This window comes from Canis lupus, chromosome 8 (genome assembly GCF_003254725.2).
Source record: "Canis lupus dingo isolate Sandy chromosome 8, ASM325472v2, whole genome shotgun sequence".
Classification (NCBI taxonomy): domain Eukaryota; kingdom Metazoa; phylum Chordata; class Mammalia; order Carnivora; family Canidae; genus Canis; species Canis lupus.
The window spans coordinates 73,232,804-73,259,814 of NC_064250.1; the positions used below are offsets into that span (position 1 = coordinate 73,232,804).

A 27,011-nucleotide genomic window follows, 5' to 3' on the forward strand; every position below is an offset into this window, starting at 1 on the left:
GACCTGGGTGTGAATCTCCTGGACGTTTGTCTGCATCCCCTGGATCTTCTGAGCAGAGGTAGGTCTTTAGGACTGAGGTGGGGAAGCAGGAGACAGGTGGAATGAGCAAGGTTGTTTTTTTAAAAAATTATTTATTATTATTATTATTATTTATTTTATTGGAGTTCAATTTGCCAATATATAGCATAACACCCAGTAGCAAGGTTGTTTATGGAGCAAAAAGGCAAGGGGCTGCCGTCAGGACGGCTGGCTCAGGGACATGCAGGGTGGGATGCCCTCCTCTCTGCATCTGGTGGCTGAACTCTGGACAGAGGTAGACAGAGGTAGGCAGGGGTTGAGCAGAGGTGGTCCCGGAGTCCAGGCCAGGCCTCTCTGTCCTCGGCGACAGCATGCAGGCTGGGCCTCCCTTCTCTGAGGGTGCCAGGTGTCTACTCTCCTGGGGTTACTTCACCTGCAGGAGGAGTCCAGTGAGGAAGGGGGCTAGTGGCCAGAGTGGAGCAGGGGGAGAGTGTGAGGGGCAGGGTCCTCAGAGGATGCAGCCCGTCCTCATGTCCTGCCTGGCTGAGTCAGGGCCAGATGTTTCACTGTGGGGTGCTGTGGTGGAGGGGAGGGGCCCCTGGTGTCTCCCCACCCACCCGGGGCCCACCAAGGCCACACATGCCCCCGCTCCCTGCAGACTCCCTGAGCCTGCTCCAGAGTGTGTCCCAGCCCTGTTCACAGGTGTGCCAGCTGCCTTACTTTGAGGAAGGTGACGAAGCCGCTGTAGAGCAGAGTGAGGACGAAGAGGGCAGCGAACGTGGGCCACAGTCCGCTGGCATCTTCCAGATCCATGGAGTCCCCGCTGCTCTCGTCGTGGCTCTGGGGGGCTGGGGGGGTCATGGTCAGACCTGGGAGCAAGGGCACCAGTGGGCCCACGTGAGGGGGGGTGCCAAGGGACAGACGACTCTGAGGCTTCCTGATCCTGACGGAGTGCCCACCTGATGCACCTCTGTAAAGCTTCTCCCTGCCCCCTGCCCTCCAGAACCAGGGGCTCCACAGAGACAGGGAGGCCCAGCACCAAGTGGAGCAGACAGACTGGAACCACACACCTGGCACAGAAGCCAACATGTCAGCATGGCAAGTGCACAAGGGCAGTGGGTGGCACTCGGCAGGTGCAGACATGGGCAGCCTGGCCCAGCCATGGTGAAAGCGCCTTTCAGGAGGGGCTGCTGTCATGACAGGGACCAGATGGCCTGACCATGTGACCAGAAGTGGGGACCACACTCTAAGCAGAAGAAACGCCGTGCTCTGGGATGGAGCCTGAACCAGGAGGGTAGAGGGGCCCAATGTGGCCAGAGCGGAGAGCTTGGGCAGGGGTGGCAGAGGGGCTGGGGCTGGGTGGGGCCCTTCAGAGCAATAGGGAGCCCCTAGGGCCTTGAAGCGGGTGACTGACTTGGCAAGATCTGCCTGTCGAAGCCGCCACTGTCCTGGGAACTGTCACCGGGTGCAAGAGCATCAGGCCCTTGGCCCGACAAGCAGTTGGTGAGGCTCAGTACAGTGGGCCTGGGGCGGCGTGGGTCATGGGCAGAAGAAGCAAGTGTGGACACCGCGCGGGCCTTGCGGACTCTGTAGCAGTCGTCACATCTGGTAATGAAACTTAGGCACATTTTTGTTCTGTTTATTTCATTTTTCGAGTAACTAGTGCGTTCCACTAGGCTACTGGTCCATGCCGCACAGGGAATTTCAAGAAAGGCAGTGGTTCTGACTCCAGATAATATAGGAAAACCTGTTCTAGACACATGGGATGTTGCGCTGAATGGCTGGGGGGCTCAACCAGACAGGCGGACGTTGTGGCGGTCGCCCTGGACAGAGCTCTGTCCAGGTAATGACCCCCAGCCAGGGCAGTGGACCCAGCCCCAGGGTGGCGAGGCGGGGAGCGCTTGTCAGAAGACAGGGGTGGGGCGGGCAGGACATGCTTCCTATGCGGCTTTCACTGCAGCACGGCAAGGCAGGGCAGAAGGCAGTCTGTGGAGCACAGCCTGGAGAAGCCTGACATGGGATCTGGACACGAGTGGAACTGTTTTTAATTACAGGACCTGGATCTCCTTGGGGTCAAATTCTGTTTGCTACTTTTCATCAGATTGTGGGTGAAGCTCTTCTGCTTCTTTGCATGTCTTTTAATTTTTGGTTGTGTGCTGGACATTGTGAACAAGCCAACAGCTGGCAGAGGTAAGTGCAGTCTCCCTGGGCGGGGGGTGGGGGAGTCTAGCAGAACAGGATGGGGTCAGGGCCCTCTGCCTACAGAGGCTGTAGGCCTGGACACCTGACCCAGTTCTTCCAATGGTGGCCACTGAGCAGGCTCCTGTATGGAGCAATCAGTGGTGGAGAGGATGCAGAGAGGATGCTTTTGTGCTCATACCAGGTGTCATCCCACGAGGACTTTAGAGTCTTGGGGATTCCCTCATTCCCTCCTCCTCCCTGGATGATCACACCTCAGTCCCCCTGTGTCCTGGGTGGGGCTGACCCTCCTCTGTCCCCCTGTACCTTGTGTGGGGCTGACCCTCCTCTGTCCCCCTGTGCCCTGGGTGGGGCTGACCTTTCCCTCTCCCTGTGCCCTGGGTGGGGCTGACCCTCCCCTCTGTCCCTCTGTGCCCTGGGCCTGGCTGACCCTCCTCTGTCCATCTGTGCCCTGGGTGGGGTTGACCGTCCCCTCTGTCCCCCTGTGCCCTGGGTGGGGCTGACCTTCCTCTGTCCACGTGTGCCCTTGGTGGGCTGACCCTCCCCTCTGTCCCCCTGTGCCCTAGGTGGGGCTGACCTTCCCCTCTCTCCCCCTGTGCGCTGGGCAGGGCTGATCCTCCTCCATCCCCCTGTACCTGGGGCCGGGATGACCCCCCCACTGCATCCTGTGTCCAGAGTGTGTGACCTTGGCAGGTGGATTTACCCCTGACCCATGCAAGAAGTGTGAGCACCACACAGCTATCGGCAGGGTGGTGGTCAGAGCTGGGCTCGAGGAGGTTTGGCCACTCCCTGCTCACTCACATCCCCCCATGTTCCCCTGCCTTACTCTACACATGCCCACCCCTGTGGGTCCAAGAGGAGGCCTAGTGAGCACCCACAGCAACTATGGGCATAGGTGCCACAGTCCCATGGAGGGGATCATGAGGACCTCATTGGAGCTGAGCCCTGTCCACTGAGCTGTCCAGGCCTCTCCACATGCTGGCACGTCTATGGGCTCAGGTGAGCGAGGAGAGCATGTGCACACCTGCAGCCTGCAGCCTGGGGCTTGGTGCTTGATGGCAGATCAGTCTCCAGCCTTGATGGAGTCTGTCTGGGGGGCTAGTCTAGCCTCACCATGACGTCAGGCCATGGAAAGCTGGGTCTGTGCCTGGGAGCAGCCTGTATGCAGGGTGTAGGAGGGTGGAGCCAGGAAGACTGCCAGTGTGGACCTGGCCCAGGGGAAGGAGGAGAAGTAGGGCCAGGAGGCTGCTCTGGGGGCTGGAGTACACAGTCCTAGGGGGACATGAGCCATGACAGGTGACACCCAGAGGGGCAGGACACAGGGTCGAGAAGACAGGCTTAGGACAAGGGGTAGACGAGGGTTGACACTGGGACTTCAGGGGAAAGTCTGTTGGGCAGAGGTAGACAGGCTGGGGGCTGAGGAGCAGCCACGTCCCTGGGGGCCCTCAGGCTGCCCCCCACCAGGATGCCACCCTGACAAGCCTGGCTATATCAGGCAGTGGGGCCAGTGCTGTTGTCTGGATATCTCCTCACTTGGAGGCATGCCCATGGTCTGGGCCATTGGCAGGGTGTCTGAGCGGGTGGCGCCTGGCACAGCCTCCCACATTGTTGCTCTGGGCCTGTACTGGGAATCTTCTGCCACCTTGCTCCTAGGGAAGCCTGGGGGCCTCTCCATGCCTGAGCAGGAGGACAATGGCATCCTGCTCCCTACCTGGCCTGAGGTGTCCAGCACTGTCCCACCAGGGCCTTGCTGGGCACGGAGGGGGCACTTGTCTGGGTGCTTCACCCTGCTGGGGTGGCAAGGGGGTCTGACAAGGGGCCTCAGAGGGGAGAGTAAACCCTAAGCCTGTACTATGAGTGCCCACCGTGGCAGGCATCAGTCCCTCCGGCCCTGTAGGGCCTGCAATCAGGGCCTGTTGTGGGCATGCGTTGGTCAGATTTCTTGGGCAGACCAGCTCCCACTTCTGGGTATATCTGGCCCCTGAGATGCAGACTGTTCTCCCAGACTAGGGGGGGCTCCTGGGGCTTGGGGAGGCTCCAATGTCCCTGAGAGTAGTGTCAGGAATGACCACCCTCTCCAAGGGAGGGCCCTGTTCTGCATCCACCAGTGGGGCATGTCTTGGTGGGAAGTGGCTGCTGTTTGGGACCTGGCAGCGGTGACAACCACCTCCCCACCCCTCCTAGTCCAGCATGTGGTGTGTGGACCTGAGGACACAGGTGTCAGTGCATCCAAAGCCCTCAGTGTGGAGACAGCATGTGCACAGTCCAGACGCTGAGCTGGCTAGGTGGGGCCATCCTGGCTGGGTGGTACAGGCCTTTGGCTGCTACCCCAGGACCTGGTCACTCAGCAACTCTGAGGGCTTCCCCTCCACCCCGACCCTGTGCTCGGGAGAGGCCGGCACTGAAGGCCGCATACTCATGTGTGACTCACCACTGTCCAGGCTCCAGCTGGTGTTGAGCAGCTTCCGGGAGGCCTCGTGCCTGACTACACACGTGTAGGTGGGTGGGTGAGGGCCCTGGGGAGCGAGGACACGCAGGAGACTCCAGGTCTGGAACGTGCCACTGCCCGGCTGGGCCATGGGGGGTGCAGTGGCGAACCAAGAAGGGTCCACCTCAATCTGGTCCTTGATCCAGGTGAGGAGGATGTCAGGGGGTGAGAAGCCGGACACCTCGCACAGGAACCAGGAGGCTGCTCTGGGCATGGTCAGGGCATGGACATTGAGGCTGCTGGGTGCTCTGGCAGCTGTGGGGAGAAGCCTGGTCATGCTTGAGCCCCTTGGGGCTTTGGGAGAAGCTGGGTGGCCCGGAGGATGGTGGGTCCCCCCACTTGGTGTCTCCTTATGGGAGGAGGTGGCCAGCAGAGCCCACAGGAGTCGTGTGTGTGCATGGTGAGGGGGTGCCCAGCCAGCCTGTCTCCTGGGCCTGGGGGCAGGCCTCACCATGCTCTCTGGCTGCTGCAGACACCACCTGGGAAGGCATGCTGGGGAGGCTCAGCGTGCAGGTGATGTTGGCTCCTGAGGCCCACAGGGATATGGGCAAGACCAGGCGGCTGCTCCAGCTCTGGGAGCCATTCTCATGCTCCTGCAGTGGCCTCTCCTCCACAGCCTCGCTGGGGGGCGCCCCGGCTACCTCCCAGGACAGGTGGGCCTTCTGAAGGTCATCTCCCACCACCAGGCAGGTGAAAGCAGCTTCTCCCTGGAGCCATGGTCCCCGCAGGGGAGGGCGCAGCATGTAGAGGCTGGGAGGGTGGGTGTGGTTCCAACACTCTGTCGGGAGAGCAACCTTGGTCAACAGGGGTGAGTGGGGGATACAGACACTGCCTGGGGGTGGTGCTGGGGGTGGGGGGATACAGACCCTGCCTGGGGGCTTGCTGACCCCAGGAGGGCCACTCTCCCTAGTGCAGACTCCGCTCTTTTTGCTTCCTGGCCTCCCACTGCGGGGTTGGGGGCTAGGGGTTGGCTTGGGGCCTGGCTTTCCCTGTGTTCCCCAGGTGGTTCCTCTCCTCCCCCACTCTGCACCCCAGGAACTGGCCTCTGAGGATGGTGTCCACTGGGCATCCTGGCTCCTGGGCTTGCGTCTGGGTGTGGCTGGTGGGAGGCACTAGGGAGGAAAGGGAGATGAGATGGCAGCACATGTAGGGGGGGCCCTGGGCCTTCCTGCTCCCCGGGGCCCCAGGGCCTTCCCACACCCGCTGCTGCCCCTTCCTCCAGGCTCCTGAGCGGTCACCCCACCAGGGTCACCTCTACAGTTAGGGTGAGGATGGCCAGTAGGGCTCTGGGCCACAGGCATGGGATAGACCAGGGGCCCACAGGTCTGTTCTGTCAAGGGTCACATTGTAAACATTTAGGCTTTGCAGTCAGTGGGGATCCTGCCTCTCCCATCCCCAGCCCTCTAAAGCTGTAGGACACAGGGTCTGGGCTGCATCTGGCTGGCAGGCCGGGCAGTGTGGGGCTTAGATGTGGTTGGCCTGTTCTGAGGGCCCGGCTCCTGGGACAGCACACCTCAGGCTACCCCACCAAGGTCACCTTCCCCCAGAGGCCCACCCAGCCGCAGAGTGTGAGGGCCCAGCCTGTGTGTGGCGTCCAGCCCAGGCTTCTCATCAGCAGGCGTGTACCCTGGCCAAGGTCATGGTGGCATCCTTGCCTGGAGGGCTGACCTCTCTCGATGACCCTGTCCCCTCCATGTCTGACCAGGCTGTGCTGAGCCAGGGGTTGGGGATGGCACTGGGGCAGGTTGTGGAGAGCCCACAGAGGAGCTGCAGCAGCCCACAGCCTCTGCTCTGTATGAGCTTCACTGACACCCCAGAGGGCTGGCGCCGGGGCTGCCATCCTCTGCTCATGAGGCCTGCTGCCTGGCTCAGAGGACTGAGCCTTGTCCTGAGGGCGCAAGCAGGGTGGCTGTAACCCTGTGTGGCCTGCAGAGAGGAAACCAGACCCTATGGAGGAGGGTAGGCAGCTCAGTGAGAGGCCCTGTGTGGCAAGGAGGTCCTGTGTCCCCAGGGCTCCTGAGCCTTCAGGTGGCCGGCTACCATTCTGTAAGGGTCATGGGGCTGCATTCCTCACTCCACACTTTGGCCATGTGTCCTCCGTGGGGCTCTGTGTCAAACTCACATCCAAGCTCTGTCCTCTAGGTCCCACCCCGTCCCTGTGCTGTCTGTGGGGTGTCTTGTGGGGGGGTCTCCTGTTCACAAGGGGCCTGGCATGGTGTCTGCTGCTGCCCAGCACAGGGCTTGCTGTGGGTAGATGCCACTGCAGCGCCTGCCCTTCCTGACCCAGACAGGACTGAGAGGCTCATGGGAGATGTCACGGAGGGCTGCTGGAAGGAGTCAGTGGAAGGGATGGGAAGGCAGGAAGGGGCTCCTCACCTGAGACCCTGGCCATGCTGGGGGCTTGGGTGTGGTCCTGGGGTCGGGATGGCGCATGAGTCAACAGGGAGATAGCAGTTTCCCAGGATGCTGAAATCAGAGGAACAATGGCAGGTGAGGGCCAGAGAGTGCATGCTGGGGATGGCAGGAAGGAGGGGTGAGCAGTTGCACCATGCAGAGGTGAGCACTGGGCCTCAGGAGGCCTCACGCCCAGCACAGCCTTTCTCTCACACCCTGGGGCATGGTCTGTGGGGAGAGGACTCGAGGGTTGGGTGGTGGAAGGGGAGTTGCTGTGCCCTGCGTGGCCTGGCTGTGGTGTCAGTGCTCAGGGACCAGCCCTGTGGTGAAGGTGTGTGGGGGGCCTGGAGGGCCCTCCTTGGTGGTCGGGGGCCACCAACCTGGCCAGTGGATGGCTTTCTTCAGCTTCTCTTTGTTATCTTTCCTGATGGCTTCGCAGTAGTGCAGGCCTGGTTTCCAGGGGGTGGACAGGAGAGACACCTGAGTGTGGTCCGGTATCTTTAGCATCTTCAGTGTGGTCTTTTCCATCTGGGCCTGTGACTCTGGGCCTGTCGTGACCCGCACAGAATCTAGGAAGGGTCCTTTTGCCAAGCAGGCCAGGGTTATGTCCTCACCATTTTTTGGGACCTTACATCCTGAGACCAAGGGGAGCAGAAGTGACGATTCTCTGGAGGCTGGAAGACAGACACAGGTTGTGAGTGTGCAGGGTGGCTGGGGAGGGGGCTCAGAGGGTGCGGCTGGGAGGGCAGAGCTAGCCAGTGGCTGATGGCCCCACCTGTTGCCTGAATCAGATAACTGGTGCTCCCTCACTGCAGAGCCCATGGCTCGGTCAATGCTTGGGCTGGTGTCGCCCAGACCCTGCTCAGGGCCCCTTGACCTCTCCCTGGGACCTGGCTGGCAAAGGGTGGCCAAACGAATGTGGGGTCCCTGCCTGTGTCCCTGATGGCACAGCTGCCTGTTAGGCTGTGGCCCCTGCCTTGTGCTGAGGTAGGAACAGGTGGGCCTAGGCAGGACAAGGTAAGGGAAAGGCCCAGAGTCAGGATCCCATAGATCCCAAGGAAACAGGTAAGGCAGTGGAAACAGAAAAAACAAAAAACAACCCAAAAACCTGGCTCCCTAGCTGTGAAATATTAGGGAGTATCTCCCTTTGATGGTTACCAAGCAATCACAGAAACTCACCAGACCACAAAGAATGAACTCATTGAGGGTGTTATCAATAGTCCTGCTCAAACCAAGACAGCACGAAAATCTCAAGGCCACCAGCTTCCTAGTCAGTTCTCAATAAAAGACTCCTGCTAAAAGCCCTCAGAGGCAACCTTGACGGGACCTCTCTCACTTCTGAGAGCTTTCTCTAGACCTTTGTTTAATAAACTTCTATCGCTTTGCTCACTCTCCATTATCCCCAAGATTTGTTCTTCGACTGCATGAGATAAGAGCCTCGTTCTCCCACTCCTTTGTTGGCAAATCAAACTCCAATAAAAAATATATAAAAAAGAACTTTGCTCTCCCATATCAGTGCCACGCCTCCCAGGCACCACTGCTGTTGCTCAGACGTGCCCATTTGTCAGCCTGCCACATGGGCTGTCTGCTTGGGTGGTGGTGCCAGTGCCCACTCCACTTGTCCTATGAGCAGGACAGCTCTCTGCTCCCCTAAGCAGCTGGCCAAGCTGCCCTTGGGGCCCCCATTGCCCAGGCAGCTCCCTGGCATTCTCTCAGGCAAGGACTCCTATAACACATGGTCGGGGGGATGCCAGGCATGAGTGGGCCTGTGGGCAGAGCTGTGTCCTGACCCCCAGTGTCCCAGGATGTGACCTTGTATGGAGATAAGGTCATAGCAGAAGAATAAATAATTTATTGAGGTTATACTGTCGGAGCGCGGGTGCCAAGCCCAATATGACTGTCCTTATGAGAGGCAGTGGGATGCACAGAGGACAAGTACCCTGTGAGGAAGAGCTGGTGGCTGGAGCACGTGCTACAAGCCAGGAACACCAAGGGTCACCCATGACCAGCAGCAGCGGTGGTGTGGGACACAGGACCCCTCCAGGCCCCAGAGGGAGCCAACCCACCATACCCTGATCTGGGCCTCCCTGCCCCCAAGACTGGCACAATATGTTTGTTGTTCAGCCACCTACAGGAAACAAATGCCAGTTTTGGTACCAGAAATGGAGCATGATGTAAGAAACACCTAGAAATAAGGACATGGCTTTGGAACCTGCTGACGGGCAGAGGCTAGAGTTTTGATGTTTGTGTCAGAAAAAGCCAAATTTCCCTGGAGACAGATGGTAGAAATTTGGATGTTAAAGGGGACTCTGGGTGAGGGCTCAAAATGGAGGGGACAGCTGGGGGGACTACAACTTTGTCAGCAAGAGAGTGTTTCTGTGCTTTGTTCGAAGCAGGCCTTGCAGGTACGGGGCATGGACTTTTCTAAACTAAGTGCAGGGGAAGAGACAGCCTCCGTTCCCTGCTCCCAGGGAATGTGGGAGGGGATAGAGGCTCTCAGGAGCCAGAACTAGAAGCATTGGGTGGGGGGCACTGTGGATCTGAGGAAAGAGCGAGGAGCTGAGGTGGGAACAATTTGCTGAGAAGAGAGCAAGGGGCTGAGGGGAAAGCAAGGAGCTGAGGAGAGAGTGAGGAGCTGAGGACAGAGTGTGGGGGTGAGGAGTGAGCAGAGCATGGGGTTGAGTACAAAGTATGGAGCTGAAGAGAGAGAGTGGAGGTGAGGACAGAGTTAGGAGCTGTGAACACAGTGAAGAGTTGATGAAAGAGTGTGGAGTGACCTGGTGCAGCCACTCTGGAAAACTGTGTGGAGGTTCCTCAAAGAGTTAAAAATAGACCTGCCCTACGACCCAGCAATTGCACTGCTGGGGATTTACCCCATAGGTACAGATGCAGTGAAACGCCAGGACACCTGCACCCCAATGTTTCTAGCAGTAATGTCCACAATAGCCACACTGTGGAAGGAACCTTGGTGTCCATCGACAGATGATGGATAGAGAAGCTGTGGGAGGGGAGGAGCAAGATGGCGGAAGAGTAGGGTCCCCAAATCACCTGTCTCCACCAAACTACCTAGAAAACCTTCAAATTATCCTGAAAATCTATGAATTCGGCCTGAGATTTAAAGAGAGACCAGCTGGAATGCAACAGTGAGAAGAGTTCGCGCTTCTATCAAGGTAGGAAGACGGCGAAAAAGGTAAAGAAAGAAAAGGCCTCCAAGGGGGAGGGGCCCCGCGAGGAGCCGGGCTGAGGCCGGGGCGAGTGTCCCCAGGACAGGAGAGCCCCGTCCCGGAGGAGCAGGAGCTGCACCGACCTTCCCGGGGGAAAGGGGCTCGCGGGGAGGTGGAGCAGGACCCAGGAGGGCGAGGATGCCCTCGGGCTCCCCGGGACAGTAGCAGCAACTCCGCGCCCAGGAGAGTGCGCCGAGCTCCCTAAGGGCTGCAGCGCGCACGGCGGGACCCGGAGCAGCTCGGGGGCTCGGGCGGCGGCTCCGCGGAGGAGGCTGCGCGGAGGGGGCTGCGCGGCCCCGGGAGCAGCTCGGCCGGGCTCGGGCAGAGGAAGAGGCTCCGTGCGGAGGGGCCTGCGCGGTTCCAGGAGCAGCTCGGAGGGGCTCGGGCGGCGGCTCCGCGGAGGGGGCTGCGCGGCCCGGGAGCGCGAATCCACCAGCGCAGGCCCCGGAGCACAGGGCGCCGGGACACAGCCCAGGATCCGGCCTCCCCGGGACAGGCAGAGACCGGGAGGGCCCAGGACAGCGAGGACGCTCCTGCCCCAGCTGAGCAGATCAGCGGCCCCGCCCCGGAGCCTCCAGGCCCTGCAGACGGAGTTCCTGCCGGAGCTGACTCCAGGGCTCCAGAGCTGCCCCCACTGAGCCCTGCACCAGGCAGGGGCACAGCAGCTCCCCCAACTGCTAACACCTGAAAATCAGCACAACAGGCCCCTCCCCCAGGAGACCAGCTAGACGGACAACTTCCAGGAGAAGCCAAGGGACTTAAAGTACACAGAATCAGAAGATACTCCCCGGTGGTTCTTTTTTTTTTTTTTTTTTTGGTTTTATTATTTTTTTTGATTTGTTTTTTGTTTTGTTTTGCTTTTTGATTTGTTTCCTTCCCCCACCCCCCCTTTTTTTCTCCTTTCTTTTTCTCTTTTTCTTCTTTTTTTTTCTTTCGTTTTTTTTTCTCTTCCCTTTTTTTTCTCTTTCTCTTTTCTTTCCTTCTTTCTCTCCTCTCTTTTTCTCTTTTTCCCAATACAACTTGCTTTTGGCCACTCTGCATTGAGCAAAATGACTAGAAGGAAAACCTCACCTCAAAAGAAAGAATCAGAAACAGTCCTCTCTCCCACAGAGTTACAAAATCTGGATTACAATTCAATGTCAGAAAGCCAATTCAGAAGCACTATTATACAGCTACTGGTGGCTCTAGAAAAAAGTATAAAGGACTCAAGAGACTTCATGACTGCAGAATTTAGAGCTAATCAGGCAGAAATTAAAAATCAACTGAATGAGATGCAATCCAAACTAGAAGTCCTAACGATGAGGGTTAACAAGGTGGAAGAACAAGTGAGTGACATAGAAGACAAGTTGATAGCAAAGAGGGAAACTGAGGAAAAAAGAGACAAACAATTAAAAGACCATGAAGATAGATTAAGGGAAATAAACGACAGCCTGAGGAAGAAAAACCTACGTTTAATTGGGGTTCCCGAGGGCGCCGAAAGGGACAGAGGGCCAGAATATGTATTTGAACAAATTCTAGCTGAAAACTTTCCTAATCTGGGAAGGGAAACAGGCACTCAGATCCAGGAAATAGAGAGATCCCCCCCTAAAATCAATAAAAACCGTTCAACACCTCGACATTTAATTGTGAAGCTTGCAAATTCCAAAGATAAGGAGAAGATCCTTAAAGCAGCAAGAGACAAGAAATCCCTGACTTTTATGGGGAGGAGTATTAGGGTAACAGCAGACCTCTCCACAGAGACCTGGCAGGCCAGAAAGGGCTGGCAGGATATATTCAGGGTCCTAAATGAGAAGAACATGCAACCAAGAATACTTTATCCAGCAAGGCTCTCATTCAGAATGGAAGGAGAGATAAGGAGCTTCCAAGACAGGCAGGAACTGAAAGAATATGTGACCTCCAAACCAGCTCTGCAAGAAATTTTAAGGGGGACTCTTAAAATTCCCCTTTAAGAAGAAACTCAGTGGAACAGTCCACAAAAACAAAGACTGAATAGATATCATGATGACACTAAACTCATATCTCTCAATAGTAACTCTGAATGTGAACGGGATAGAGAAGCTGTGGTCTCTGTATACAATGGAATATTCCTCAGCCATTAGAAATGACAAATACCCACCATTTGCTTCGATGTGGATGGAACTGGAGGGTATTATGCTGAGTGAAATAAGTGAATCAGAGAAGGACAAACATTATATGGTCTCATTCATTTGGGGAATATAAAAAATAGTGAAAGGGAATAAAAGGGAAAGGAGAAAAAAATGAGTGGGAAATATCAGGGAGGGAGACAGAACATGAGAGTCTCCTAACTCTGGGAAACGAACTAGGGGTGGTGGAAGGGGAGGTGGGCAGGGGGTGGGGTGACTGGGTGATGGGCACTGAGTGGGGCACTTGATGGGATGAGCACTGGGTGTTATTCTATATGTTGGAAAATTGAACACCAATAAAAAATAAATTTATTAAAAAAGGAGTGTGGAGTGGAGGAGAGACTGTGGATCTGAGGAGAGAGAGTGGAGCTGAGGACAGAGTGGATATGAGGATTGAGTGTGGAGCTGAGGAGAGAGAGTGGAGCTGAGGAGACTGAATGTGGAGCTGAGGAGAGAGCATGGAGGTAAGGACAGAGTGTGGATCTGAGGAGAATGAGGTGTTGAGGAGATAGCAAGTATGTAAGGACATAGTGAGGGACTGAGGAAAGAGTGCGGAGTGGAGGAGAGAGTGTGGAGCTAAGGTCAGAGTGTGGAGCTGAAGACAGAGCATTAAGTTGAGGACAGAGGGTGGAGATGAAGGAAGAGATGTGGAGCTAAGGAGACAGTATGGAGCTGTGGAGAGAGTGTGGAGTTGAGGAAAGAGTGAGGAGCAGAGGACAGAATGTGGAGCTGAGGAGAGAGCATGGAGCTGAGGAAAGAATGAGGAGCTGTGGGTGGAGGGTGGAAGTAAAGACAGTGTGTAGCTGAGGAGAGAGGGATGATCTGAGGAGAGAGCATTGAGATGAGCACAGAGTAAGGGGTTGAGCACAGTGTGGAGCCGAGGAGAGAGCCCGGAGGTGAAGACAGAGTGAGGAGCTCAGGACAGATTGTGGAGCTGAGGAAAGGGTGTGGAGCTGGGGATAGAGCATTGAGCTGAGGAGAATGCGTGGAGCTGAGGAGGGAACGTGTAGCTGAGAGACACCTCCGGCTCCTGCTCGTCTAAAGGGGAAGCCCTCCTGGACTGTCCCTTCTTCCTACTATCTCTCCGTCCTTGACAGGAATGTCCACTCCGTGCAGCCCCATCGTCACTGTTTGGATGTGGTCAATCTGTGTGCTGTCCTCCTGCTGCAGGCTCACCAGTGTCTCCCCTGGACCTGACTCAGGTGATAAATGAGATGCTGACCTCACGGTTGATGCTGAGCAGGGTGACCTCTGGAGTTGTTCCTGAAGTGCTGTGCACAGGAGAAGCACATGAAGTTGGGGCCACGGGGTGGGCGGCTGGAATCATGTGTGCCAGGTTATACCTTGACATCCTGTCACCCTTGTGCCCCTGATGGGGAGCTCGTGGGGGACGGGATCCCTGGGGATGTACTTGTCCCACTGGATTGGGCCAAGGCCCTAATCCCACACGACGAGCATCCTTACAAAGGGCACACGCACACAGCGGTGGTGCCTGGGGAGTGAGATGGCAGGGAGAGGGTGCCTCGTGTCCAAGCCAAGGTTGCCACCAACCATGGCAGCCCTGGAAGCCAAGATGCAGCCTGGAGCCGACTCCTGCCCCCGGCGTCCATGGCTCTTGCCGCTCCCACAGGTGCCGTCTTGAGCCGACAGCCGCCCCCAGCACCAGAGCCCCCAGGCCCATGTGCCCCTCATGGGGCCAAGGTGCAGTCCATTTAACCAAAGCAAAGCCAGAGCCAGAAGTGTCCACCTGGAGCCCAGGCTGGGGGACAGATGTCCCGGGACCATGTCCCTCTCCTGCCTCCATGGCAGCCACCCCTCTGGGGCCAGACGACATGTGGATGGCTGGCCCTGCAAGCTCTCGGCTGCTCTCCGCACCTCTGGAGCTTCCTCCTGCAGCCTGGCTCAGCTGTCCTCGCCAGGTGCCACCCCACATCCCTAGTGGAGGTCTGCGCCTTCCCTCTCAGCCTCCTGCCCCATGCACCTGCACCCAGACGCCTGCTGCCATGGCTCCATGACCCGTGGTCCACACTGGCTGCTCGCACTGTGGCCAGACCAGCCCCCTCTGCGTGGCTCTGATTCAGCCATGGCCCCAGGCCCGGCACCGCCTGCCCTGCTTCTGCAGTGATGTGGACACGCCCAGCCTTTGCCCTCTGCCTCTCCTCGCCTGCTCACCAGAAACTCCTGCTTTCCCCACACCAGCCACTGTGTAGCCCAGCTGTGGGGTGAGCTGCCGCGGTTCTGCCAGCCCCCAGATGCCACAGCAGGTGGGACAAGCCCTTAGGGTGGCCAGGCTTGCTGGGGACAGAGATCGGGCAGTACACTGTGCAGGGACCCTGAGGCAGAGGTCCCTGCTGGCCGCATACGAATCCCCAAGGCCCACGCCTGATTCCTGGCACCCACCATGTCCAGGAGGTCAGGCTTGGGACTCTCTGAAGCAGGCTGGATGTGCGCGACTCCCGGGGTGCCGCCGGGGTCCCCTTTCCTGGCATGTCCCCTGGCAGGCCTGCTTGCAGACAGACCCCCCTTCTCCCGTGCCCTTCCAAGCGAGGGCTGCCCATTGAGATGCACATGCAACACCCAAGGAGTGCCATTCGGGACAAAAACACCAGCACAAGGCAGCAGTTTCACAAAATGTACATGTTTATTTCAAGGCGACATGCGTATACATTGCAAAGCAACGCTCGCAGTGGAGCCACGGCTGCAGGCTCCCACGCATCCCGGTATTGGCCAAGTCTCAAGAGGCCCTTGTCTTTGAGCTGGAAGCGGGAGGGGCGACGTGGGAAAGATTTAGGCACAAGTTGATGGGCCCCACAGGCTGGGGACCCCAGACCCCAAGGCAGTGCCCCCTGGGCTCCATCTCCCGGGGCTCTGATGCTCCTAGCTGGCCGGTCATTTCACCTGCAGATGACAGACAGTGTGAGCTGTTTCCCCGTGGTGCAGGGGCAGGTGAGGCAGGCCTGTGGCTGCGTGCACCCCCCCTCCCGCTGCCATCCTGCCACTACCTTGAACAGAGTGACTGTGGTGCTGTAGAAGACACTGAGGAGGAAGAGGACGATGAAGGTGGATGCCATGGTATTCAGGTTCTCGAAGCCTTCCTCCTCGGCACTCACCTCCCCCCCTGCAGGGGACACAGCACACAGGGGTCAGGCCATGTCCAGCAGGGCCCAGCCCCAGAGTCACCCCTGGCCCCGGCTGTGCTGCCCCCAGGAGGGCCGGTGAGGGCACATGGCTTTCCAGCCCCCCCCCCCCCGATGCCTCAGCACCCGCCCCGTGGGGCAGAGGGCTCCTGGGTTCTGTGGAGAAGGGTCTGAGTCAGGCATTAGCGAGGCCTTGGCCACTTGATGCAGGGGTCAGGCCAAGGAAGAACATGGCCAAAGCAGAGCGGGGTGGTGACCCTGAGCACCTACCCTATTAGCCCTGGGGTGGCAGAGAGCTCGGCAGAGCAACACAGACACAGCAGTATGGCTTGGGCTTGGGCGAGACGTAGGGCCCCAGACAGGTGGCTCAGTGTCCTGGGGGGCTGGTAGCTCAGCCAGGACCACCTGGGACTGAGGCAGGGAGCAGGCCCCTCCACCAATGGTGGCTTGGGTGCGTGTGCCCCTGGCTGCAGAGGACACTGAGGCCTGGCTTCCCAGTGAGATCCCCATTGGCTCGCCCTCCTTGCTCTGAGTGGGTGGCACATGTGAGAGGCCAGGTGGGGCCCTGGCTGGATGTCCACCCCACAAGTGCTCGGGGACCCAGGGGCCAGATAGAACCCTGAAGCTCCAGGGAGGGTGACATTGGGGTGCACAGGCTGAGGGCGCTCAGGGGGCTCCAGCCTCAGTCCAAGTGGGCCCTTGGGGACATCTGGAGCTCAGGCTCCCAAGGGCCTGGTGTGCAGACAGGGTCTCAGAGGCAGCCCAAAGGAGGCTCTGCTGCCTGTGGCTGGCCCCACCCTTCTCTGCCCAGAGGGCTCTGTGCTCCCTCAGTCCTGCTCCCAAGAGCCTTGCTTCCCACCATTTCCAGGGCCTGGTGTTCATAGGGGCCCCCCACTCAGATCAGACTCTCTGCGGCCTCCCCCTGCCTGCTTTGTCAGGACAGGTCCAGCCCCGTTCATCCCCAGGTGCTGGGGTTCTGCTTCCTTCGAGTGTCTGGGCGTGGGCAGGGGCTTCCCTTGGACCCAGACCTGGGAATGGCAGCCATGGTCAGAGACAGAAGGACAAGCAGAGCTGGGGCATGAAGGCCTGCAGGAAGTGACGTGGCTGGAGACAGCGGGAGGCCCTGGGTTAGAGGGTGTGCAAGGGCTGGCATCCATGTGTGTGCACATGTGTCAGCGTGGCTGTATACATGTGTGAATAAGTGTACATGTGTGTGCACATGTATCTGTGTCCATGTGTACCTGTGTCCACACCCACAAGTGTGTGTCTGTGTCCGTGTGTCTGCCTGTATGTCTCTGTGTGTGTGCATGTGTCCACGTGTCTGCCTGTATGTCTGTGCGTGTGTATGTGGAGCTGCATCTGCGTCCACACTCACATGTGCACATGGCTGTGTCTGCGTGTCTGCCTGTATGTCTGTGCATGTGTATGTGGAGGTGTATCTGTGTCCACATGTGTGTGTGTCTGTGTCCGTGTGTCTGCCTGTATGTCTGTGCGTGTGTATGTGGAGCTGCACCTGTGTCCATACTCACGTGTGTGCATCTGTGTCTGAGTGTCTGCCTATATGTCTGTATGTGGAGCTGCACCTGCGTCCACACTCACGTGTGCACATGGCTGTGTCCGTGTGTCTGCCTGTATGTCTGTGCATGTGTATGTGGAGGTGCATCTGTGTCCACACCCACGTGTGTGTGTCTGTGTCTGTGTGTCTGCCTGTATGTCTGTGCATGTGTATGTGGAGGTGTACCTGTGTCCACACCCACGTGTGTGTGTCTGTGTCCATGTGTCTGTCTGTATGTCTGTGTGTAGGCAGGCACATCCGTGTCTACACACATGTGTGCGCATGCCTGTGTCCACATGTCTGCCTGTATGTCTGTGCATGTATGTGGAGATGTGCTTGTGTCCACACTCACGTGTGTGTGTGCCTATATCTGTGTGTCTGCCTGTATGTCTATCTGTGTGTAGGCAAGCACATCTGTGTCCACACCCACGTGTGCAAATGCCTGTGTCTGCGAGTCTGCCTGTATGTCTTTGTGTGTGTATGTGGGAACATCTATATCCACGCCCACATGTGCACATGCCTGTGTCTGCATGTCTCTGTGTGTGTGTGGAGGTGCATCTGTGTCCACACCCATGTGTGTGCATGCCTAGGTATGTGTGCCCATGTGCACTGTATACATGTCTGTGTCCATATCCATGCATGTTGCTGTGTGTCCACGTGTCCGCGTCTGTGTGCATGTGTGCATGTATGTGGCTGTGGGAGCAGCTAGAGGAGTTATGAGCGTGGGCTTGGTCTGCGAGGAGCACAGCAACCTCCGGAGGCTGGGTGGGGGCAGGGATGGTGGTGGAGGGTGGTCTGGGGATGGCGGCAGCACAGCCAGGGCCCTTGCAGGCAAGAGCATCGCTTACTCAGGACGAGCATCTTTTGAATGGATGTTTTTATTTCTAATTTTGATAAAATGCCATATCTCAGCCCATTGACATGGTTAGTTTGCACATGTGCACACACAGCGACAGGTCACCCGCCTGGAGTGGGCGGCCCAGCGGTCAGTAGCAGGTGCTGGCTGTGTCAGATAAGACCAGGGACACGTTGTACAAGGTGGGTTTACCGGTGGACTTGTCCACGCTCCTCTCGGTCACCACATGGGGCAGGGCCTCATGGCCTACAACACAGGTGTAGGTCTCCCCGGCATTCCAGTCCTCCTCACTCACGGTCAGGATGCTGTGGACAAAGTAGAGGCCGGGGGCTTGGGGCTCGGGCATCGGGGCGCTGGTCACGTAGCTGTCAGGGGGCACGGGCTGGCCCTTCTGCAGCCACTGCACGAACACATCTGGGGGTGAGAAGCCTTTCACCAGGCAGGTGAGTGAGGCCGATTCCCGCAGGCTCAGCTGCTCCCGGCTCGGGGGCAGGACGTAGACAGAAGGCATGTGCTTGTTGACATCTGTGGGAGGAAGGACAGTGGTGAGCTCAGGTGAGTGGCTGGTGGGGAGAGGCGCCTAGGGGCTGTGGGAGAGCCCTAGGGCAGAGGAGGAGTGGGCCCCTACCCTTGGGCCTGGAGATGGTCTTCTTCAGCGGTGAGGGCAGATCTGTGTGGGTCACTGTGCAGGTGAACTGCTCGCCTGACTCCCATTCCTCCACGCAGACAGTGGCTTCCCCCATGGCACTGAAGGTGTTGTTGGGGTGGCTCTCAGAGATGTTGGTGTGGGTTTTCAGAGCCTCGCCATTCTGACGGGTCCAGGAGATGGTCAGGCTGTCATAAGTGGCCAGGTCAGTGACCAGGCAGGACAGCTTGGCTGACTTGGTGTTGAAGATGCTGGCAAAGGAGGGGGGGATGGTGAAGATGCTGATGCCAACGGGTGTATCTAGATCAGGAGAGAGTTTGCGTCAGTGACTGGACATGAAATCAGGCAAAGTGGAGATTTTCCCCAAAGAATGGAGGTCCAGTCCATGGGCCTTCCTCAGCTGCAAGGACCCGCTGGAGGGGAATGCTAGGCCCCCACTGCCCCGCCCTTGGCCGCTGCAGGAAGCCAAGGCTCGGGGAGCAGCTGGCCCGAGTGGACACCTGTGTAGGTGAGGGATTCCAAGCCCAAGGGGCTTCAGTAGTGGCGGGGTCACTCACTGGAGGTGCACATGGAGGACACGTTCTTCTGGAAGATGATCCCATTGTGCTCCACGTGGCAGGTGAACACGCTCTGGCTGAGCCAGGCACTCTCGGTGATGGTCAGCATGCTGAGGATGCTGTAGGTCACAGGCCCATGCTCTTTCTCCTCGGCCTCTGCCTTCCCTGTGTTGAAGCCAGACTCAATCTGCTTTCCATCACGGAACCAAGACACGGAAATCTGCTTGGGGCTGAAACCTGCAGCCTGGCAGATGAGCTGGGACTTGCGCTGGCCATTGCCAGAGAAGGCGTCGCGGGGTGGGATGAAGACAGTCACGTTGGGAGACGTTGGTACAGGCCCTGGAATGAGGGGACAATGCATCAAGCTGGCTGGCCCACCCTGCCCATCCGGCCACGGGGAGGAGGGCCCTGCTCTCACCTGTGATGGGCACGTTCACAGATTTGTCACCATTGGAGTGCTTGACGTTGCATGTGATGTACTCGTCTGAACCCTGGATGATGTCCACGGAGGGCAGGAACACCTGAGAGGTCGCCACATACTTGCCCTCTCTCAGAACTGAAGGGAAGGTCTTAATGTCCTGGTTGTTGATTGCACTGAGGTTCTCGTACTTCCAGGAGAAGGTGATGGAGCCAGGCAGGAAGTCCCGGGCCAGGCAGCCCATGGCCACGAGGGTCTCATCGGACAGGGAGTTCTCACAGGTGATGAGGGGGAAGAGGTTTGGAGGGGATGGACTCTCTGAGGACCAGAGAGGGACAAGAGATGGGTGAGAAGCTGTGTTCTTTCCACACTCTGCCAGGCGGGCTGTGGCCAGCCCTGCAGCTCCCTCACCTCACTGCCACAAAGGCTGGCCTCGCAGTGTCCCCAGCCCGGGGAGGAGCCCAACAGTGCAGTGGATGGCAGTGCTGATGTCAAGTCCTGCCAGGAAAAGGAGGCGCAGCTGCCCCCAACCTGCCGCAGAAGCCCAGCTCTGGACTTGTGGGATGGCTTGGCCTCAGCCAGTGTGGCCTTCCCCCTGAGACACAGGAGCCAGGCTGCCACACTCAGCCACAAGCCTGAGAGCCATCTGTGAAGCAGGTTGATAGCATAGAGAGGAGCGCCCCAGCCAGCCAACCAGCCCTGGCTGGTGTGTCTAGGATCAGTGAATGGTGTGCATATGAGGAGTCGGGTGATGCAAATTCCCCTTGACCCATCCTTAGCACAACCAGGTTATTGAGGTCACATCGAGGTTAGTCAGGACAGCCCAGCAAGGCCAGCTCACCCCCCGACTAGAACTAAATGCCCCAATGCAGATGAATCTAGCCCATCTAGGACTTCAAACTCCTGGGTCAAAGCAACTCAGTCAGTCCATTTCTGCTGGACTAGCTCAGTGACCATGGCTAACCAGCTCAGTGCACCAAGCCTAGTCCAGTTCAGCCCAGTTCATTCAGCCCAATTCAGCCCAGCTCTGCCCAGCTAGGACAGTTCAGCCCAGCTCACTTCAATTCAACTCAGGTCACTTCAACTCAGTTCAGCCCAGCCCAGCCCAGCTCAGCCAAGCTCAGCTCACCTAGCTAGGCCAGCCTGATTCAGTGCAGCTCAGCCCGGCTCAGTCCAGCTCAGCCCAGCCCAGCCCAGCTCAGCTCACCCAGCTCACTCCCACTCAGCTCAGCCCAGCTCAGTTCACCCAGCTAGGCCAGCTTGATTCAGTGCAGCTCAGCCCGGTTCAGCCCAGCTCAGCCCAGCCCAGGTCAGCTCAGCTCAGCCCAGTTCATCTCACCCAGCCCAGCTCAGCTCAGCCCAGCTCACTCAGCTTAAACCAGCTCAGCTTAGCTCAGCCTGGTTCAGCTCACCCAGCTTAGCCAGGTTCAGCTCAGTCCAGCTCAGCTCGGCCTAGCTCAGCACAGCTCAGCCAAGCTTAACCAAGCTCAGCCTGGTTTAGCTCACCCAACTCAGCTCAATTCAGCTCACCCAGCTCACCCAGCTCAGCCCAGCTCAGCTCAGCCCAGCCCAGCTTAGCTCAGCTCAGCCCAGCTCAGCTCAGCCCAGCTCAGCTCAGCCCAGCTCAGCTCAACCAGCTCGGCCCAGCTCAGCTCAGCCTAGCTCACCCAGCTCAGCCCAGTTTGGCCCAGCTCAGCCCAGCTTAGCCTGGTTTAGCTCACCCAGATCAGCCCCACTCAGCGCAGCCCAGCTCAGCCCAGTCCAGCTTACCCAGCTCAGCTCAGCTCAGCCCAGTTCAACTTACCAGCTCAGTGCAGCCCAGTTCAGCCCAGCCTGGTTCAGCTCAGCTCAGCCTGATTCAGCTCACCCAGTTCAGCCCAGCTCAGAACAGCTCAGCCAACCTCGTCCCGGTTTAGCTCACGCAGCTCAGCCTGGTTCAGCTCACCCAGCTCAGCCCCGCTCAGCCCCACTCAGCCCCGCTCAGCCCCGCTCAGCCCCGCTCAGTCTCGCTCAGCTCAGCCCAGTTCAGCTCAGCTCAGCCCAGCTCACCCAGCTCAGCCCTGCTCAGCCCAGCTCAGCCCAGCTCGGCCCAGCTCGGCCCAGCTCGGCCCAGCTCAGCCCAGCTCAGCCAGCTCAGTCCAGTTCGGCCCAGCTCAGCCCTGCTCAGCCCAGTTCACCCAGCTCAGCCCTGCTCAGCCCAGCTCGGCTCAGCTCAGCCCAGCTCAGCTCAGATCAGCCAGCTCAGCCCAGCTCGGCCCAGCTCAGCCCAGCTCAGCCAGCTCAGTCCAGTTCGGCCCAGCTCAGCCCTGCTCAGCCCAGCTCAGCCCAGCTCACCCAGCTCAGCCTGGATCAGCTCAGCCCAGCTCAGCCTGGTTCAGCCCAGCTCACCCAGCTCAGCCTGGATCAGCTCAGCCCAGCTCAGCCTGGTTCAGCTCAGCTCACCTCAGCTCAGTCCAGCTTAGCACAGCTCAACCCAGTTCAGCACAGCTCAGCCCGGTTCAGCTCACCCAGCTCAGCCCTGCTCAGCTCAGCCCTGCCCAACTCACCCAGCTCAGCCCAGTTCAGCCAGGTTTAGCTCACCCAGCTCAGCCCAGCTCAGCTCAGCTCAGCCTAGCTCAGCCCAGATCAGCCAGCTCAGTCCAGTTCGGCCCAGCTCAACCCTGCTCAGCCCAGCTCAGCCCAGCTCACCCAACTCAGCCTGGATAAGCTCAGCCCAGCTCAGCCTGGTTCAGCTCAGCTCACCTCAGCTCAGCCCAGCTCAGCACAGCTCAACCTGGTTCAGCACAGCTCAGCCCAGTTCAGCTCACCCAGCTCAGCCCAGCTCAGCTCAGCCCAGCTCACCCAGCTCAGCCCTGCTCAGCTTAGCCCTGCCCAACTCACCCAGCTCAGCCTGGTTCAGCTCAGCCCAGCTCAGCCCAGTTCAGCCAGGTTTAGCTCACCCAGCTCAGCCCAGCTCAGCTCAGCCCAGCCCAGCTCAGCCCAGATCAGCTTACCAACTCAGTGAAGCCCAGTTCAGCCCAGTCAGCCCGGCTCAGCTCACCCAGCTCAGCCTGGCTCAGCCCAGCTCAGCCCGGTTCAGCTCAGCTCAGCCCAGCTCAGCCTAGCCCAGCTCCACTCACCAGCTCAGTGCAGCCCAGTTCAGCCCAGCCAGTCTCTGGCTCAGCTCGGTTCAGTTCACCCAGTTCAGCTCACATCAGCTCAGCCCAGCTCAGCCCAGTTTAGCTCACCCAGCTCAGCCCGCTCAGCTCAGCCCAGCCCAGCTCAGCCCAGCTCAGCCCGGTTCAGCTCAGCTCAGCCTGGTTCAGCTCAGCTCAGCCCGGTTCAGCTCACCTAGCTCAGCCCAGCTCAGCTCAGCCCGGTTCAGCCCTGCTCAGCCAGCCCAGCTCAGCCCAGCCCAGCTCAGCCCAGCTCAGCCCAGCCAAGCTCACCCAGCTCAGCCCAGATCAGCTTACCAGCTCAGTGCAGCCCAGTTCAGCCCAGCCAGCCCAGTTCAGCTCAGCTCCGCTCAGCCCAGCTCACCCAGCTCAGCCCGGTTCAGCTCACCCAGCTCAGCCTGGTTCAGCTCACCCAGCTTAGCCCGGCTCAGCCCAGTTCAGCTCAGCCCAGCTCAGCCTAGCCCAGCTCCACTCACCAGCTCAGTGCAGCCCAGTTCAGCCCAGCCAGCCTCTGGCTCAGCTCGGTTCAGTTCACCCAGCTCAGCTCACATCAGCTCAGCCCAGCTCAGCCCAGTTTAGCTCACCCAGCTCAGCCCCGCTCAGCTCAGCCCAGCCCAGCTCAGCCCAGCTCAGCCTGGTTCAACTCAGCTCATCCCGGTTCAGCTCAGCTCAGCCCGGTTCAGCTCACCTAGCTCAGCCCAGTTCAGCTCAGCCCAGTTCAGCCCAGCTCAGCCCAGCCCAGCTCAGCCCAGCCCAGCTCAGCCCAGCTCAGCCCAGCCAAGCTCACCCAGCTCAGCCCAGATCAGCTTACCAGCTCAGTGCAGCCCAGTTCAGCCCAGCCAGCCCAGTTCAGCTCAGCCCCGCTCAGCCCAGCTCACCCAGCTCAGCCCGGTTCAGCTCACCCAGCTCAGCCTGGTTCAGCTCACCCAGCTTAGCCCAGCTCAGCCCAGTTCAGCTCAGCCCAGCTCAGCCTGGTTCAGCTCAGCTCAGCCCAGCTCAGCCTAGCCCAGCTCCACTCACCAGCTCAGTGCAGCCCAGTTCAGCCCAGCCAGCCTCTGGCTCAGCTCGGTTCAGCTCACCCAGCTCAGGTCACCTCAGCTCAGCACAGCTCAGTCCAGCTCACCCAGGTCAGCCTGGTTCAGCTCAGCACAGCTCCGCTCACCAGCTCAGTGCAGCCCAGTTCAGCCCATCCAGCTTGGCTCAGACCAGCTCAGCCTGGTTCAGCTCACCTCAGTTCAGCTCACCCAGCTCAGCCTAGCTCAGCCTAGCTCAGCTCACCTCAGCCCAGCTCAGCCCAGCTCAACCCGGTTCAGCTCAGCCCAGCTCACCCAGCCCACCTAGTTCAGCTCACCCAGCTCAACCCAGCTCAGCTCAGCCTGGTTCACCAGCTCAGTGCAGCCCAGTTCAGCCCAGCCAGCCTGGCTCAGCTCAGCTCAGCCCGGTTCAGCTCAGAAGTGCCAGTTCAATGTGGTTTAGTTCAGCTGCACTGAGACCTGCTCTGTGCAGCCCAGTCGTCCTGTCCAGTGCAGCCCTGAAAGCTGGGTCCTGGACTCTCTAGAAAGTTTCAGGCCAGCAGGCCTGCTTGCCTTTTGAGCTAAAGCTGTCTTACCCAGGAAAGCTGTAGACCACAGCCAGGCTCGGGGTCAGTCCCTCCTGTGCTTACCCCTGCCCTTTTTGTCCTTGCAGATTTCTGCACTTGGGTCCCCTTTGTGTCCAGGCCCTGCCCCGGCCTCAGCCTGCCAGTGGTGCCCAAGTATTATCAATCAATCACTCCCATCTCAGTATACCGGGGAAAATGCTTCCTGACAAGTCTAAATCCATTAAGAACTTTTACAAGGATTGGGGAATGTTTCCTGTCATCAGAAAAAGCTCATCTTTGCTTTAGAATAGACAGTGCTGCTTCTGGGCTAAGTGTGCTTGGATCTTCCCCTTGGGACTTGGCCCTTGGCCGAACTCCCACTCTCTGAGTCTAAGGTAGGCCCCCTGACTTAGGTAAATTTCCTCTAAATAAAAATAATCATTAAATATGACCAAAAATGCATCTTATCTGAACTTGCACTTCTAATTCTGCTCTGTATCAGAAAGCTCTCTACCAGGCAGTGGGCTACTACCAAATGCGCAGTAATAATTTCACATCCAAAGCCACGTTCACAACAGAGAGTGCCTAAGTAGCCCTCTAAGTTAGGATCCTAGGATCCGTAGGTAAGAAGCCCCGGGGCACCACTTTGCACCGTTTCCTAGACACGATCTTTAGAGAAAGTTGAATGTGAGGGACCAAGGCAATGGTCACTCAGGGACTCATACAAATAAATATTGTCTTACTGAGCAGTCATTAAAGAGTGATTCCTCATCAATAGAAAACCAAAACAGCAAATAGCAACTTTCCAGAAGAGTAGATTTGGCAGCCGGGCTGCCTCTCTTACCAGTTCAGCTCCCTGGTCACCGTGCAGGCTTTGAAGACTTCCTCCAAGTCCATTAAAATTGGTTGGTCGATGGGTAGCCGGTGGGCCTAGTGGCAGAAGCCACGCTGGCCTGCCCCCAGCCATGGCGGGCCCGGGGGACCCCAGCCACAGCAGGCCTGGGGGGCTCCTGCGGCCTGAGAGCCAGCACAGCTCCCTTCTGACTCAAGACCTGACTAGGCTTCCTCTCCCTCCAACAAGCAACACGCTTTGCTGAGATCATTTGAGACAATCAGGCACGTTTCACCTAAGATTTGTCCCAACAGGAAGGCTTGAAAAGCTGAGCCCAAGGCCACTTTATCAGCCTATCCAAGTGCCTCTTAATCACAAACAGAAAATCTAGCTTAAAAATCTGCAAACACAGTGATTGTGGAAACGGTGCTTCTGGGCTCTAGAGAATGGGCTCGGGTTAACGACCACCGGCAGGAAAAACCAATTAAAATCTGTTACAGACTTGATGGGATGAGCACTGGGTGATATGCTATATGTTGGCAAATTGAACTCCAATTAAAAAAAATAATTTAAAAATAATAAAAAATAAATAAATAAACAAAAAACCCGTTACACAAACATGTTGATCAACTGTCCTGAAGACAGTATAATTTCTTAGACATCTTTCTTTGGAAATGGGCATAATGAGCTAAGACTGAAAAATTAGATTCAAGTAGTTAAAAAAAGGAAAGCTTCCCAGCTTCTGCCAGCATCGCGGTCTTATTTTAGAAATGCAAATTGCACAGGTGTTGTTTTGCACTGTGGCCCCGTTTAGCTTCGCTGGGCTGGGCAAAACAACCCGAAAACCATGGCTGCATAACCACAAACTATAAATTTGCCAAGTGTGTTTTCTTGCTTCCTAAAATAGACAGCCCATGTGACCCGCTTCCTGCCACCTGCAGGTGCTTGGCTCCACGCCGCGGCTCAGCGAAACCCAGCACCACCGCTTCCAGAATCTCCAAATTAATTTTAAAAAATTAATAAACTTAATTTATGGTGGTCAAAACTCAAGTCTCGCAGCCGGACAGGACAGCACCGTGTCACTATTTCTTATATCAACTCCCGAAACATAAGATTCAACTGATACAATTAAAAAGTCTCATATACTTGACAATCTCTCACATTTTAAACTCAGATTTCCTATATATTTTTCCCCCTCAGGAGCCACTTCAAAGATGTCCTGTCCTTCATTAGTTAGTAGGCATAGCACTTAGGAGGAGCAGACCCCTTGGTCTTAGATGCTGCCCAGCGGGAGCCGAACCCTGCAGCCCCCAGCCCCACCCTGGGGCCCACACTGGGCAGACCAAGCATCCCTCCTCACCCAGACGAGTCTCATAGGCACAGCCTAGCACAAAACATCACCCGTGATTCTGCGGGAAGTCTCTCACCGCGCGCTCTACAAGTGGCATTCTCATGGATCTGCACACACACAAGCCCTGCACACTCCTTAGCCCATACCAACAGTCCCACAGTCCTGTGGCCCTGGGGGTCCAGCCCCCAGCCCCTCCCAAGGGTCAGCGATTCCCCTGGGCATGACGGCATTACTCTGGTTTCAGAAAGGCATCAGGCAATCAAGAGGCTCTGACTTCCCTCAGGCCCCCAGTCCTAGTCCCCTCCCGGCCAGCCAGACCCTGGGGGCCACGTCCTGAGGACCCACCATCAATGCTCAGAAAACCCCAGAGAAAGGAGCAGAAAATAAAGGCCCCAGGAGGGCCGCTCTTACCTGAGGACACGAAGAGTGAGGTGCCATGGCCCCAGTAGTCCATACCA

At 57.9% G+C, this 27,011-nt stretch overlaps 3 gene segments (V, D, J or C); all 3 read right to left on the reverse strand.

Moving 5' to 3' along the window:
* LOC112658003 (immunoglobulin heavy constant gamma 1-like) overlaps positions 1-27,011 on the reverse strand; it is a 79,202-nt gene that overhangs the window by 51,200 nt on the left and 991 nt on the right.
* On the reverse strand, positions 140-26,958 carry LOC125755502 (immunoglobulin heavy constant delta-like). The segment is given in 8 exon segments: positions 140-451; positions 739-887; positions 4,649-4,960; positions 5,157-5,483; positions 5,749-5,817; positions 7,082-7,171; positions 7,480-7,773; positions 25,215-26,958. Coding segments are annotated over 7 exon segments (1,104 nt in total).
* Positions 18,020-27,011, reverse strand: part of LOC112657327 (Ig mu chain C region-like) — a 49,581-nt gene continuing 40,589 nt past the window's right edge. The window contains 4 exon segments of the C gene segment in view: positions 18,020-18,540; positions 18,644-18,961; positions 19,219-19,557; positions 19,637-19,954. Of these exon segments, the coding sequence occupies positions 18,146-18,540; positions 18,644-18,961; positions 19,219-19,557; positions 19,637-19,954 (1,370 nt within the window).